Source organism: Poecilia formosa, unplaced genomic scaffold (genome assembly GCF_000485575.1).
Source record: "Poecilia formosa unplaced genomic scaffold, Poecilia_formosa-5.1.2 Scaffold166, whole genome shotgun sequence".
NCBI lineage: Eukaryota > Metazoa > Chordata > Actinopteri > Cyprinodontiformes > Poeciliidae > Poecilia > Poecilia formosa.
In genome coordinates this window covers 327,297-341,148 of record NW_006800105.1, presented here as the reverse complement: position 1 = coordinate 341,148, position 13,852 = coordinate 327,297, and the positions used below count along the sequence as shown (strand labels likewise).

General features: G+C 39.1%; 1 protein-coding gene across 1 annotated transcript in view; it reads right to left on the bottom strand.

The window, feature by feature from the left end:
• Positions 1 to 204: 204 nt before the first annotated feature.
• LOC103146694 (raftlin-like) overlaps positions 205 to 13,852 on the bottom strand; it is a 90,965-nt gene continuing 77,317 nt past the window's right edge. The window contains exons 8-9 of the mRNA XM_016677820.1: positions 7,872 to 7,947; positions 205 to 5,306 (exon numbers count right to left, since the gene is read on the bottom strand). Of these exons, the coding sequence (XP_016533306.1) occupies positions 4,668 to 5,306; positions 7,872 to 7,947 (715 nt within the window). The 3' untranslated portion in view covers positions 205 to 4,667. The remainder of the gene's footprint in view (positions 5,307 to 7,871; positions 7,948 to 13,852) is intronic.

Here is a 13,852-nt window from a genome sequence, read left to right as displayed (position 1 = left end):
TTGTTCACAACCATACAACAAAGGGCACAGTCTGTATCCAAGGGAAGCCAGTGTTTCAACATGTTAATGGTGAACAAGACTCTGATCACATGATCGAAAAGTTGAGCTTCATTTTTTTGTCTCCTTCCTGTTTGAAAAACCTAAACAACACAAAAGCTGAACTTTGAATATTGACAAAAAAAAAAAAAGACAAGGACACATGTACACATTAAATATAAATCATTTTATAATATACAAATTGTACAGATGCCAGGTACAGTAGGAATGTTGACATACTCAGAATAGGAAAGATAAAGAATACTTTTTCTACATCAATGCAAGTGACATCGGCACATGATCGAAGATACTTAACATTCAAGATGGCAGTTGAGGTGTTAAAAAAATACATCAGAGAGAAAGAAAATCTAACAATACATTTTCCAGAGGCTGTGAGCAAAGCTAAAGTGACAACACAGGGGAAAAAAAGTGACTGCATCCTATTGTGTTATGTTCTGTCGCTTCTATTTTGTCCGTTTCACATCATTGTAGCACACAGGAAATGAACCATTGCGTTTTTTTATAGCATTACCAAGAGCGATTGCACCAGCGCCACTACTCAGGCTCAGAGACATTTATGCTGATATAAGACAGCAAGCTATATATTTCTCACAGATACTATAAATGGAGGGGAGCACAGATGTATATTTGAGTCTAACATTAGTCAAAGGTCCCCTCCTTTTCACACATGGCAGAGTTAACATGGTTCAGCATCGTTTAGCTGATTAAATGTCAGGTTCTGCCTTGCTTTTTGTCTCCCTGTCTGTGTTAACATTAACAGCAGGCAAAAATAATAGAAGAAAAACCCCAATTACTCACACTCCCTTGAGCATATTCATGCTAGAGGTTAGACTACACAGCAACCTAAATAGTAAGTGCTTATTGAGGAAACGGAACCCTGCAGGGCTCAGGTAGAGGACAAGCGGAAACAGGGTCAGGTCCTCTGTCAAAGTTTCTCTTGTCCATGCTGTTGGGCCGGAATAAAAAACAATCAGGTCACCCAGGCTTACCTGAATATCTAATCTGTTCTCCAGACTATGCTTCGGTTGTGGAATATACTGTATGCGTAGAAAAACCCCAATGGGAACGCTCAAGTCATACTTTTCAGATTTTACAGCAGACGCATAAGAAGAAGAAAGCAGGAGCACCCACATTGACTCACAACAGTTTAAATCTCAACAATATCAAGTATTAAAACTCATGAATACATTCATTACACAAAGAGTAATATATTCCAAGCACTTATTACTTTCTCTTTTAAAGATTATAGCTTGAAGCTAACTCCAGTCCATGAGGGCTGGTGTCCTGTAACGTTTAGATGTGTCCCTGTCTGGGACACCTGAATCAAATCTCCATCATGTGTTCAGGTTGTACAGACTTCCACCAATAATTGAATTATTTGATTTATGTGTTGCAACATCTACACAGGCCTCAATAACTGGAGTTTGACATATCTAAAGTATTATATTATTGGCATGCTATGGCCTAGATAATCACAGGGAAGACTGCTCACTTACCAGGAGACAGTCAATTAAATAGCGCAAATTGGGACTACAAAAAATTTGCTTAAGCTTTAAGACTAATTTTAGAAGGGGCAGAGACCCAAATAGAAGTGTGAAAACTTACAAAATGGAAATTTTGCATATGTCCCCTTTAATGCATGAATTCAGGTAAAATGAGCCCCAACCAAGTATTGACTGCACATGCATGGACATGGTTATGATGGTATTAGAAATCTTATTTGTATTTGTTTTGTAGAGTATTTTATTGTTTGTGATGCAAGTCGTAATTATCAAGGTGAGCAGAAACATATATCATCATCTACATGAGATTCTGATTAGCTTTCAATATCCTAATTTATCAATTAAATTACATTCGACTGAAACTTACAGAAGATAAGAACAGCTCAAATTCTTTTGATTATACTAATTCATAACAAATGAGTATATTAATAAAAGAATAGGTCGGAGCAGTTCGTTGAACAACATGAATTAGCATGTTATTTCATGCTGGTCACGTTCCGACTAAATGAACTCAGGAGTGTCTATGAAATCTCAATCTGTTAAAAAAAAAAAAAAAGATACAAAGCACTTTAAATAAATATGTCACGGTGTGCTCATGCAATCTCCTGTTTGTACAGCTGAGAAAAATCCATTCTCACTCAGAAACCTTTGACCTTGGCTGCCATTAGAGATGACCTCATGCTCATAGTCATACTGGAGCAGTAGAGGAGAGGGAGCATATGTTTCAAGAGGTCGCCCTTGCAGCGACCCCAAAGCTGAAAGCCAACATCGGCCCTGAGGAGGTAGCTCAAAGCACCGGTCAGCAATGCATTTTTTGCAAGCTTTAGCAGAACAAGCAGTGGCAGCATAAAGCCTTTTTGTTTTTACTTGAAAACCAGACATTCACAATCAAGAACATGTCAGAAAAATAATACAAAATGTAATACCTTCATATGGATAAACATCTTCATCCCGTCACTCTTAACTCCAGGAACAATATCCTCAAAACACCAACCGGAGCAAAACTTTGCTGTTTGACTATAACAAACATATAACACTGAAATCACCAATATGCCGCTAAAAACATTTCTAATAGCAGATTCTGGGCCATTAACAGTATAGTAATAAGGCTAAACTGGTCACAGTTTTATATTCTACTCTACACAAAAACATTTTCCATTTTACATTTAAAGGAACCTCACCGGAGGCAGGAGAGCACTTGAAATCGTGGAGCTTCTTCTCCAGAGAAGAAATACTTTTCGCAACCACATATCATTAATTATCACAACACAAAAAAAAAAAGATAATTGTGACAAATTATACGAGGACAGCAGGTACTTTTTAATCAGCCAAACGCCAACAGTTTACAAAACAGGTTTTACGATGAGGTGCAAGTAATTTTAAATCAAGCTTGTCCTCTCCGGTGCAAACGGATCCCCATGACATCCTTTTTAAACGTGAAACTTGACATGTTGAGGTGTTTTGTTGTTAATAACTCCCCCCAACAAATGACCCCCCCATTATAAATGCATGATTACTGACAGATCCCCCACTGACAAAATCCATTAGTGATCCACAGAGCCCCGCTCTGTAAACGTCGCCTCCTCCCTCCCTCTTGTTCCAGCTCTAAAATGGAAAGCCACAGCAGAGCCGCGATACGGCGCATTATGACTCAGTTAATGTCAGACACTGTGTCCAGTAAGAGGTGCGTAAAGAGATGGAGGGAAAGCAGCGAAAGAAACCTCTGCAGGAAATGCTGGGGTTACAAACGACCGTTGCTTTAAACGAACCAATTCGTTTCCGTTATTTGAGTCTTTCACGCTCACTGGTCCTTCTTTATTTCTTCTCTATTCCCTTTTTCCACTACAACCTCTTTCTTATCTGACTTTTCTCCTTCAGACCTCTCACTTCTGGCTTCAGTACAGAACAAGAGCAATCCCCACCGACTACACATTTCATGCAGAAATCCTCTCACCTGTATGTAAAGCTAACAGAGGAAACCTATCTACTGATCCTGTCCTTGAGGCGCGAACATTCAGCTGAATTTCACTTTCTTGTCTGGCTGGGCTTGGGAATATTATTGGGAACATTCTGTATGCAAGGTAAGCTTAGCACATCATACCAAAGAGTGATTATCGGCTCTCTTTGAAGCACTTGACGGCTTAGAGCTCAGCGTAAACAATGATCTCCACGGCCTGCTTTGGATTGCCTGTCGCAACAAATGCCTTTCCCATCACCTCTAACAGCGCTCTCCTGTAAATTTCCTCTGCATCCTGGATCAGAATGAAACAAGGAATGACCTGCAAGAACATTTTATGGGAATTCTCCTCTCTTTAAAATATCTTCTTTTAGAGATATTTTAGAGCAAACTTCGTAAACTAAAAGGTGGTGATTTCCTTACGAAGAACTGACACAAACAGAAGACTTGGTCACACTAAAAAGTCATATAGCAAAAGAAGTCATTTTCTCTAATTATTAATATGAAACGATATTGTAATTAGCTCTTTCATAAGGGTTAATGAAAGTGGATCAAGTTGGAGCAACCTGATGTTGGTTAAAAACAAAATAAAAATAGAGAAAACTTAAAAATAAATCTCAGATGAGCATCATAAAATGGTGTCTAGCTTGCTATCTAAATTTCCAAGTTCATCCAAATATTTTTGTTTTATATATATTTCATGTTTTTAAAACCTTCAGGTAAAGCTAGTAAGCTGCAGTGACTGTTTACTAGCTAAACCTAAAGCTTATGCCGTCTATAGTGAACAGTGAGTGTTTAGTGAACAAAGCAGCTCTGGAACCGTGACCAAGTCTTTTTGAGGTTTTTCATCTCTCTGCCTTCCTCCATTCAGTGTTTGGACTCCACATGGACCTGCCTGCAGAAGCATCCCCTGTTGTTAAATACATTCAGTATTTGTGGTTATACAATAGAACTGATGTCACGGTCTTCTTTTGTTTAGCTACACTGTTGCAGGTTTTGGGGGAATCGCATGTGAGATGGGGGGTTTGGAGGATGCTGCAGCAGAGCGGAGCAACCTTTCCCCCCCCCCACTTCAATTTGGATTCAGGAATCAGTTTTTAAGAGAGGGAATGTAAGAGGTATGATGGGGGAAAAGCTCGACTTGCATGGTGCTACTCCTGAGCCTCCACTGGGCTTGGGTCTGTGGTTGCTGGATCTGCCACAGTCTCCTTTGCGATAACCTCCACTGGTTCCCCTGTTTTGATTTCATTCGCTTCACTGTCATATTTCTCTTCATCTGTCTCTATCCCATTTTCTATCACGGACTCAGCTTTCGGAGTGCCCTCCAGCTCCTTTTCTTTGGTCTCACTCTGAGTCTCTACAGTCACAACTGTTTCATTGACCTCCTCGACCTCCTCCTTTCCCGATGGCTCTCCATTTTCTTCTGATCTCTCTCCATCTGGAGCTTTGCTTTCCGTCTCCTCGGTGCAGTTTTCTGCTACTTTGTCTTCACTTTTGTCTGGTTCATCTTTCCGTGTGACTTTCTCGATGCTGATCACCATCCCTGCATCAGCCTTTTTATCTTCCTCACACCTTATCTTCCTCTCCTTCTTGGATTCGCCTGCTGCCTCTACCTGTGCTGTGTTTGTGCTTCCAGTCACAGTCTTTTCCTCTTTTCCAACTTTCTCTCCGTCATCAGCGATCTTCAGATCCTCAGAATCCTTCTCAATTATTGTCTTTTTCTTCTTGTTCTTCGCCACATCCTTGATGCAGTTTTTGTTGGACTTGCTTCGGGCCTTGAAGATTAGTTTCTGAAACATTTATGGCATGATAGTTAGACAATATTCCCATCCACGGAGCAGTACACACAGACTTAATTAAGAACGGACCACAGCAGATCTAATACTGAGATGGAATAACTTAGTAATTTAAACAAAACGGAGCAGGAAATTGAGGCCATGGTGGGTGTCGGCTGATTATTGGTGGCCTTGAGAACATCCATCTGAACAAACAAGCAGATGAAAATATATCTGGTTGCATACAGTTATGCGAAAATGTTGCACATGCCAATTCATATGAGGTTCTTTATTAAGAAATGCCTAATCTTATTTTGTGTATCTCTCTGGAAAAGAAAATAATTCAATTTTATTTAAACAATGAAAAAGTAACCTGAATATTTATTTTTAGTATTTATTTTCTATTGGAAAAAGAGGACAGTATCTCTAATGGCTGGTCTTACTCTCTTTAACTTGAGTGAGACGGTTTTATCAGGCTACATTCTTTGTGGCAAACTTCAATCTGGCCTTTGTGTTTTCTCTGAGAGTTCAAAGGCAAACCTCCTAGGAAAGTTAAACTTTTGCAGTGGTTTTCTGACATTACGTGCATTTTTTTTAAGGATCTTGTGGTTGCTTTCAGGTGGAACTTGCTTAGACGAACAGACCTAGACATGCCGGCAGCCGTCTTGAATGTCCTCGCAGTGAATTAGCTGATTTCAAATTCTTTTGAGACCTCTGTAAATCCCCTACCAGGCTCATAAGCTCCTACAATCTCCTTTTTGAAGGCCTGAGACATCTCTTTCCACGTTATAGTGATGCTAACTCTTACGTTAGCCGTCAGGAAAACAACAAATTAAATGTGAGAGTTTTAAACAGCAAAAATATACTTCAATACTTCTAGTAATGATTTTCTAAAATGTGCATCTGAAACAAGACACCTGGGTGTGACTATCAAAAGTAGGAATTAATGTCAGGGTGCCCTAATTTATTACTCACTAGAAACAGTTAATTTTAAATTACATTTAACAAAAGTTTCAAGTTGGATTGGATTTTTATTAAAATAGACAATAAATATCCCCACACTCAAATGTGTTTCCTAGCATGTCCTATATTTTCACATGACTGTAACAATCGCAACATGGAGGAATGTCAGAAAGACAGATTAAGCAATAGGTTAAAACAAAACACACACAAAAAAACATTAACTACAACTATTTTACAGGTTTTAGATCCAAAGTGTTTGTGAGATATGGTTAGACTAAACCCAGAGAAAAAAAATCAACACAAATTCATTTCACTGCAGAAACAGGTAAGCTTCAGATGTTATCACAGCTGTTTGGGGTCTGCAGAAGAGCGTTAACACCAAATGGTTATCAAAATAACACATTTGTCAGCTGCTGGAGCATTCCTCACATCTGAAACAAAAACATGCTGGTTTAAATTTGTTCACACTGTGTATGTTTATGTACATAAATCCAAAACAGCTGCAGTGCTGAAGCTGGAAAGAAGTGATGTTGGTTTTAGATGGTGAATAATGAACAGGAGGACTAGTGGTGGAGCCTTTAGCCGGAGCGAGGTCTGAAATCTGTAGTTTCAGAGCCAGATGTGGCTGTTAACGCCCTCTGGGATGACGCTTCACAGCCTTGGCTAAATCTACCAAAACATAAACAATAGTTATAGAGTCACTGACAGAAAGAGTTAAGTACCCAAATAGAGTGGTGACAAGTTCATGTGACTGTATTTCAGTGGGTCGATTGGTAACAGAGTTGACGGCTTGGTGCAGCAGTAACAGGTCGTTCGGTCACATTTGTGAATTATGTTGCACCCTTACAAATCTTGTTACATGTTGCTAAACTAATCTCAAAAAGACTTTGTGGGTCTTTTCTAGACTAATTTTGCTCCAAAGAGGAAAAGTGTGAAAAAGGAATTCACTTTGCTTTGAGTTTTGTTCATATTGCCCCTAAAGCAACTCGCACACGATCCTAAGAGCAATTTCAGTTCATCTATATACAACATCAGAACGACTGGATGTCTTTCCTCTGTCTTTTGGGAGGTTTCATCACAACATGACAGTCCTCCATTGGTGCCCTCTGGGTTGAGAAATGTTTTGCTGAAATTTCTTCTTGCATCACTGTGTTATCTGGTTGCTCCACATGCAAACGAGTGGAAAGTTCTGAACCCTCATGAAAACAAACAATCCAGCCCCTTTCAATTTTCATAAAGACTGTAAAAGTAACGTCACTACTTGTGTGTTCCGTGTGTGTTTGCTCCTTACAAATCAAATCTCTCACATACCTGCCATTGGTTTGCAAACCTCAGAGAAATCAGACGTTTTTCATCTAGGTGCTTAGCCCTACATTTGGTCAGTGAGTTGAATGTCAACAGTAAGGATGCTGGCTTATCTTCACATCTGGTTTGATTAAAACTTGGATTTCAATAAGGCAGTAGAACAACTCCACTTAAGACAAACGTTTAGCCGTCTCTCTAAACTAATCAAATCAGTTTAAATTAAAGAGGAAAGATGAAAGGAAAGGATGGTTGTTTTGATCATAAGGATTGCAGAAATCTTACAAATACACAGAAAAGTCAGAGATGTTGTACCTTGGATTCCCTCTTCTTCCGGCTAACGACCGGTCTCTGCAGGAAAACGATCTGCTTGGTGGACAGACTCCCGTCACTGAAAGACGTAGACAAGAAGAAAGAAAAGAGAGATGGAAGGAAATGTTAGAAACAATCAGTGCTGTTCTTCAAACACATTCTGACTGATTTACGTTTTTTAAATCGTAAATCAGCATGTTTTGTCGGACTCTGTGTAATTTATTGTTGTTTTGTTCTTAAAAATGTTTTTCTAAGCCTCCAAGATGAATGTGGTCCAGTGATAACACACGTTGGCCATCTATCAACATAGTCAATTGGCTGCTCATGCTTCACCCTTTCATCTGACACATTAAAGACAAAATGCTCAGATTTGTAGCTCAACCTCTTCACCACTGTCATCCGTCAGTGTCACTTCCACCCTTTATTGTACTTCATGTTTTAATGGATGAAAGTGGAGAGAGCAACTTCTGAGCATCTTCTTCTCTTTGTTGTTTCCCCAAAATGTAATCCTCCACCCTCTTTTCCTGTCACAGTCCTGCATTCTGAGAGGGATAATCTTCACTAGTACTCCTGCTGACAGATTAATCATGGCAGAAAATGCAGATTTTATTATTGAGTGGGCTTTCTTCGTCTCTCACACTCATCCTCGCCCTTCTGCTGGATCGTCCCTGTCAGGTTTAGTCCTTTTGTTTGCCAAATTTGTGCTCTAAAAGTAACTGCCAGCTGAAGTTTAAACCTTTGCCTTCAAAGTTATTCTAATTTGTGACAGCATCATTGTTTATTATTTTGGCATGTGCTACTATGCTTATCTCTTTTTGTCACACTTGTGTTTTATATCAACACAATGCTTTCAATAGCAAACAAAGATAGCCTGACTTCATATTAAATTCATCTTCCAAAAACTAATTTTGTTTTGTAAGGACAATAAGGATGTTTTCACCCGTGATAGTACGGTAGACTCAGTTCAATTTAGGACTAAAATTGCTCATTTTCTTTTTAAATTGTTAGCTGCAGCAATTCACTTTCACACTACACTGTGTCAAATAAACCAAACCCTTTAAAGAACCTATTCACCCTGTCGATGGTCCTGCACCAAGAAGAAATGACATGAAAACATCTGCAGAAGACACTGAGTGCATATTCCTTCTTTCCAAAATGTAAAAAAAAAAAAAAATATAGCAGCGTCAGATTACACAGGTTGTAGGATTTTTCCTACAATTTTTCATTTGTGCCATTTCTCTCATTTATTTTGGTTGTATTTAACTAGAATGCCCTGGGCCGTAGTCCACGACCAGCTTTTGGAGCGGTCTCTGATCCGCTTGCATTCACATAAGCATTCAGACCGCACTAGAGTTCACTTCAACCGAACCAAGACCTGGGTTTTCAGGCACAAAACAGAGTTTGATTGTGCATTCACACCTCACAAAACAAACTGGACTTTCTAGGCAAAAGGGAACAGGCTGGTGTAAATGAGTTATCCAATCCAACTTTACCTGATTTGCAGCTGTAAAAAAGCGTCAAGCTTTTGGTTTAACAGGAGTTAAGTTTTTACATCACTGTGTAGAGATTTTCATCCACTCTTCCTTGCAGAATTGTTAAATTCATCACAGGGTTTTGTGCATTTATATTTCTTTTAATAACTTGCCACAGCACTTCATTGAGATTCAAGTCCAAACTCCAAAACCTTTCACTTTTTTATCCATTCAGAGGTGAATTTGCTGAAATACTTTAGAATGTTTTCCTGCTTCATAAGCTACAGATTATAAACTGATGTGTGAACATTCCCTTTTATCATTTTCTGGTAGAGAAAACATTTCTAGTTCATTTATACAACAAATCGTTTTTTGCCAAATGTGTTGCAGAAAAAAAAGTTAGATTTTTGTTTTCTCTTTGGTCACCAGACGTTTGTGCTTTGGGATTCTCTGTTTAGTCTCCTTCTTGTTGAATCTCGACCTCTGACCTTAGTAGAAATAATTAAAACCTATTTGTAGACCTTTGGATGTTGCTATGGCATTGTTGTTAACCATTGTAAATGAGTGGTTAATGAGCTTTTGGATGAATTCTGGTCGACTTGTAATCTGCTGGAACGGTTTGTCACTGCTTTACGTTTTATCAGCTTGTGGATAATGTGTCACAGAGCCTTGGAGATGAATTTGTAGCTCTTCTCAGTTCATAATCTCTAGATGTTTGGGGATCTTTTTAGCCTGTCTCATGTTTCCTGACAGTTTCTATTTGTCCCTTTGTAGATTATTTTTGCAAATTTGTCTCAAACCTCCCCACAGCCTTATTTATGTATGCACCAAAAATGTAAAAGCTGAAATAACCTATAAGGAGGCTTATACTTTTTCATGGTAATGTACCAAGTGAGGGATCATTTCTAAAACCAAGATGGCTGCTGATCATTGCACTGTATGAAAGATGGCAGGTTTTACGATTGCTGCAGATCCCTTCAAAACCTGCGACAAATCTTCCCTCTCTCAACATGAAATGGACTCACAGAGGGCTCACTATCTAAACCATCCAAAGCCCTTTTTCCATTACCTCCTTCCTTCCACCGTTTATCCATAAACTATTTTCTGGGCTGTCAAGGATGCTGGATGACTTTGCGGTGAATCAAAGCTGATAACTAACGGGCAAAAAGCCCCCAGGCCATTAAACTAGAAAGGAGTGAGATGTCTTAAGAAATTACAGGCCCTCACTGAACCTACTCTTGGCTGCCAGCGTCAGCTGCTCTGCTACATCTTCATGTTGTGCAGAACAGAGGCAGCCTGAGGCTGTTTTTGTGTTGTAAATGTAACTGTTGATAGCTTAATTTGTTACAGACGAAAGAACATAACAAACCCAATAAACATTTTTTTAAAAAAGCACTTGAAGCAAACTTCCTGTTCAGAAGATATTTCACCCATTAAGGTAAAAAAAAACATTTTTATTCCAGTTTATGGGGAAGGGTTGCACAGTGATAAGGTAAATTACATTTTTCAACAAAACAGACGAGGATGAGGCATAACTGATGGACTGGTAACCTGTCCAGGATGTACTGTGCCTCTCATCCAATGACTGCTGGAGATTGGCAACAATGGATGGATAAATGAAGGTACAGATGTAGCTTGAAGCTCCTCTGTGAAGTCTCTTGATTGTTGGTTAGGAAGGAGGAGATTAGTAGTTGGGGTTTCTGTGACAGCAGACAAAAGACTTGACAAATTCAAGAGTGTTCAAAAGAGAACCTGAGGTAAAAACAGTGTAGGGGTTGAGGAAAAACAGACAAATATAGTGGATATGTTAACTTTGGTTTATGAGCAGCGCCACACCTCAGTCATGCCTCTAATTACCCAGCAGTCTACTTCTACCCAGTTCATCTGGTTATCACTCCATCATGTTCCTTCGACTCCACCACAATTTACCCTCAACTGGACATCCTCTCATCTCATGACCTCCCCCTCGTCATTTTCATCCACTTCACGATGTACGGAGTTGGTTGGGAAAAGCCCATTTCCAAAACACTGCACTTCCACACTGAGTTTCCTCTTCTGATTGTAAAGCACAAGGTTATAAATAGGGACGAAGAGCATGGATGCTGAGGGTGGATCTACTTTTTACATCTATGTAGGGAAAACAATGAGAAAGAAGTGAGAGAAAGACGAGTGGGGAATAATGATTATGTAACCAGATGAGGACTCAGAGGAATAAAGGGATGAAAAGAAGGAGAAACGTAAAAAAGGTCTGAAAAAAGTGAGTTTTGAATGTAGTTGATGATGAAGATGAAGTTTTAAGAAACTGAGCAGGGAGGATGAGATGAGGTAAGAGCTTGTCAGGTGAATCAAGTTGCAGGTATGACTTGGCTTTGATCCCAAACCTTAGATAACGCTTTGTCATTAAAATATTACCTTTGTGTCAACTTTCTTATTCTTTGTTGTTTTCTGGTCCTTTGCAATGCAGAGAAATTCACATTAACTTTAGTTAATGGTTCCAAAATGTAATTACCATCTACATTAATTGAGTATGGTGAACATGAACGCCTGCTACAAGAATTAATGTTGTGTGGAGAAGCCGCTGAGCTCCACTTTTGCATTAATTTCAGCCACCGCTGAGATCACTGACACTCATCCGACCCCCTCCAGATGAAGTGCAGCCCTGGAAGCCTCTAAGACAACAAGCTGCACGCACATTTACTTGTTAAAAATGAAGAAGTCGCTTCAAAAACAAGTGTAATGACTGTTGCTAATCTGAAAGCGATCATCAAGCATTACTTCAGCGAGCAGAATACTTTCTTTTAGGCGCTGAGAGAAACGAGCTCCATCTTGTTCTGTATCTAGGCCGAGTGTGATTAATTAACCGTGTTGTGCTTTTGTGTTGAGGCGTTTTCAGAAAGATGAGACAAGGGGTTTTTGGGGGAAAATAAAAACAAAAGATGAAAATAAAGAGGCAATTAATCAGTTGTGCTCTAAAAGAGCAGTGAACATGAGGAGCTGAGCAGAAGGTTGGGCAAATAATCCGTCACAGCGCTGATGGAAACACTGCCTGTCACAAAGCTTAACTACTTCGTCATGGCTAACAGTTCTGATTGCGCATAGACAAAATACAGTAACAATAATTGGAAAAACAGCTACTTTTTGTCAGGACCTGTGTAAAAATGATGTCTTGTAAAATCATAGTATAAAAAGGGGTCACATTTGAAAAGTTAAAGCCAATGTCTGTCTTTAATGTGAAGACCAAATGAAACCATTATTTTGGGTAGTTTCAAAATAACTTTTAGAGATATTTTTTCACTTATTTTAGTCAACTGCCTTACTGTTTGCTTGGGATGACCCATGTTGTGTGTCGACACATTGCAGATGACTTAAGATCTGTATACAATTTTAATCTTAGGCACAAAGACATGATGTATTCACATTTCTTTAGTTAAATCTGTGAGAAACAGTTTGACAGTTGACAGAACATGTGGATTTACGCTCCAACAAGATGAATCTCAAAGGGTTATTTGCTGAAAACTGAAGGATGAAGTGCCTTTTTGTTCCTTACTCTTTATTTAAGAGGCGACTTTCAGCGACCATTAATTTGTTGCAGATTGGTTTCACGGAGCTTCCACATTTACTCATTAATACGATGACATTAACCGTGTCTGACAACCACAGGTAAAATCTGCCTTTCAAAGGAAACAAATGTCTCAGGGTTGAAAGTTTAGAGCAGGTTTGACTTCTGAGCTGTTTCTGCAGCAGTTAAAGTGTAAACTTTTTTGAGCTGTTCTAGTAAATTTTCATTAAAAATCAGCTAAGATGGTTTGAGTATCACTTTTCAAGTGTTTTCTCAGATTCTCGACTAAATTTATGCTTCCAGGCTTTGATCTAAGCTGTTCCCTTTCCAGCCTGGTTGTATGTTTATGGTTGCTTTCCTCCTCGAAGGCAAACCTCCGGGCTAGTCTCAACTTTTATGCAATCTCTTTCCTTCTAGTACTCCTCTGCAGCTCGATTCGTCTTACCATCTCTGATTAATGCTCTCTTTGCGCAGCCTGTCACTTTAAGTGGATGGCCATGTGGTGGCAGGTTAACAGATGTGTATGCGCTTATTTTCAGATGATGCTCCTTAAAATGTCCAATGCTTGATATATTATTTTAGAACCTAGCCCTGATTTAAACTTCTACACAACGTTATCTCTGACACGTCTGCTGCATTCCTCGGTCTCCATGATGCTGTAAGTTAACTGACGTTTTCCACCCCTGCATGCCACACCACATTTTTCAGTTTTTTATTTTTTTAAAATGTTGGATACCATGCACTATGGTTCTTCCACTTAACAATTATTTAAACTGGTCTGCATGAACTCCATACAGAATAAACTGGGGAATGTCAAGTGGAAGATGACATTGTCTACAACATAAAATCCTAATAAAGTACATTCAAGTTTATGGCAGTGATAAATCAGCTAAGATTAATGTGGAAAAGGTTAAGGGTTATAAATGCCTTTGAAAAGCATCGTCTGTTATTAT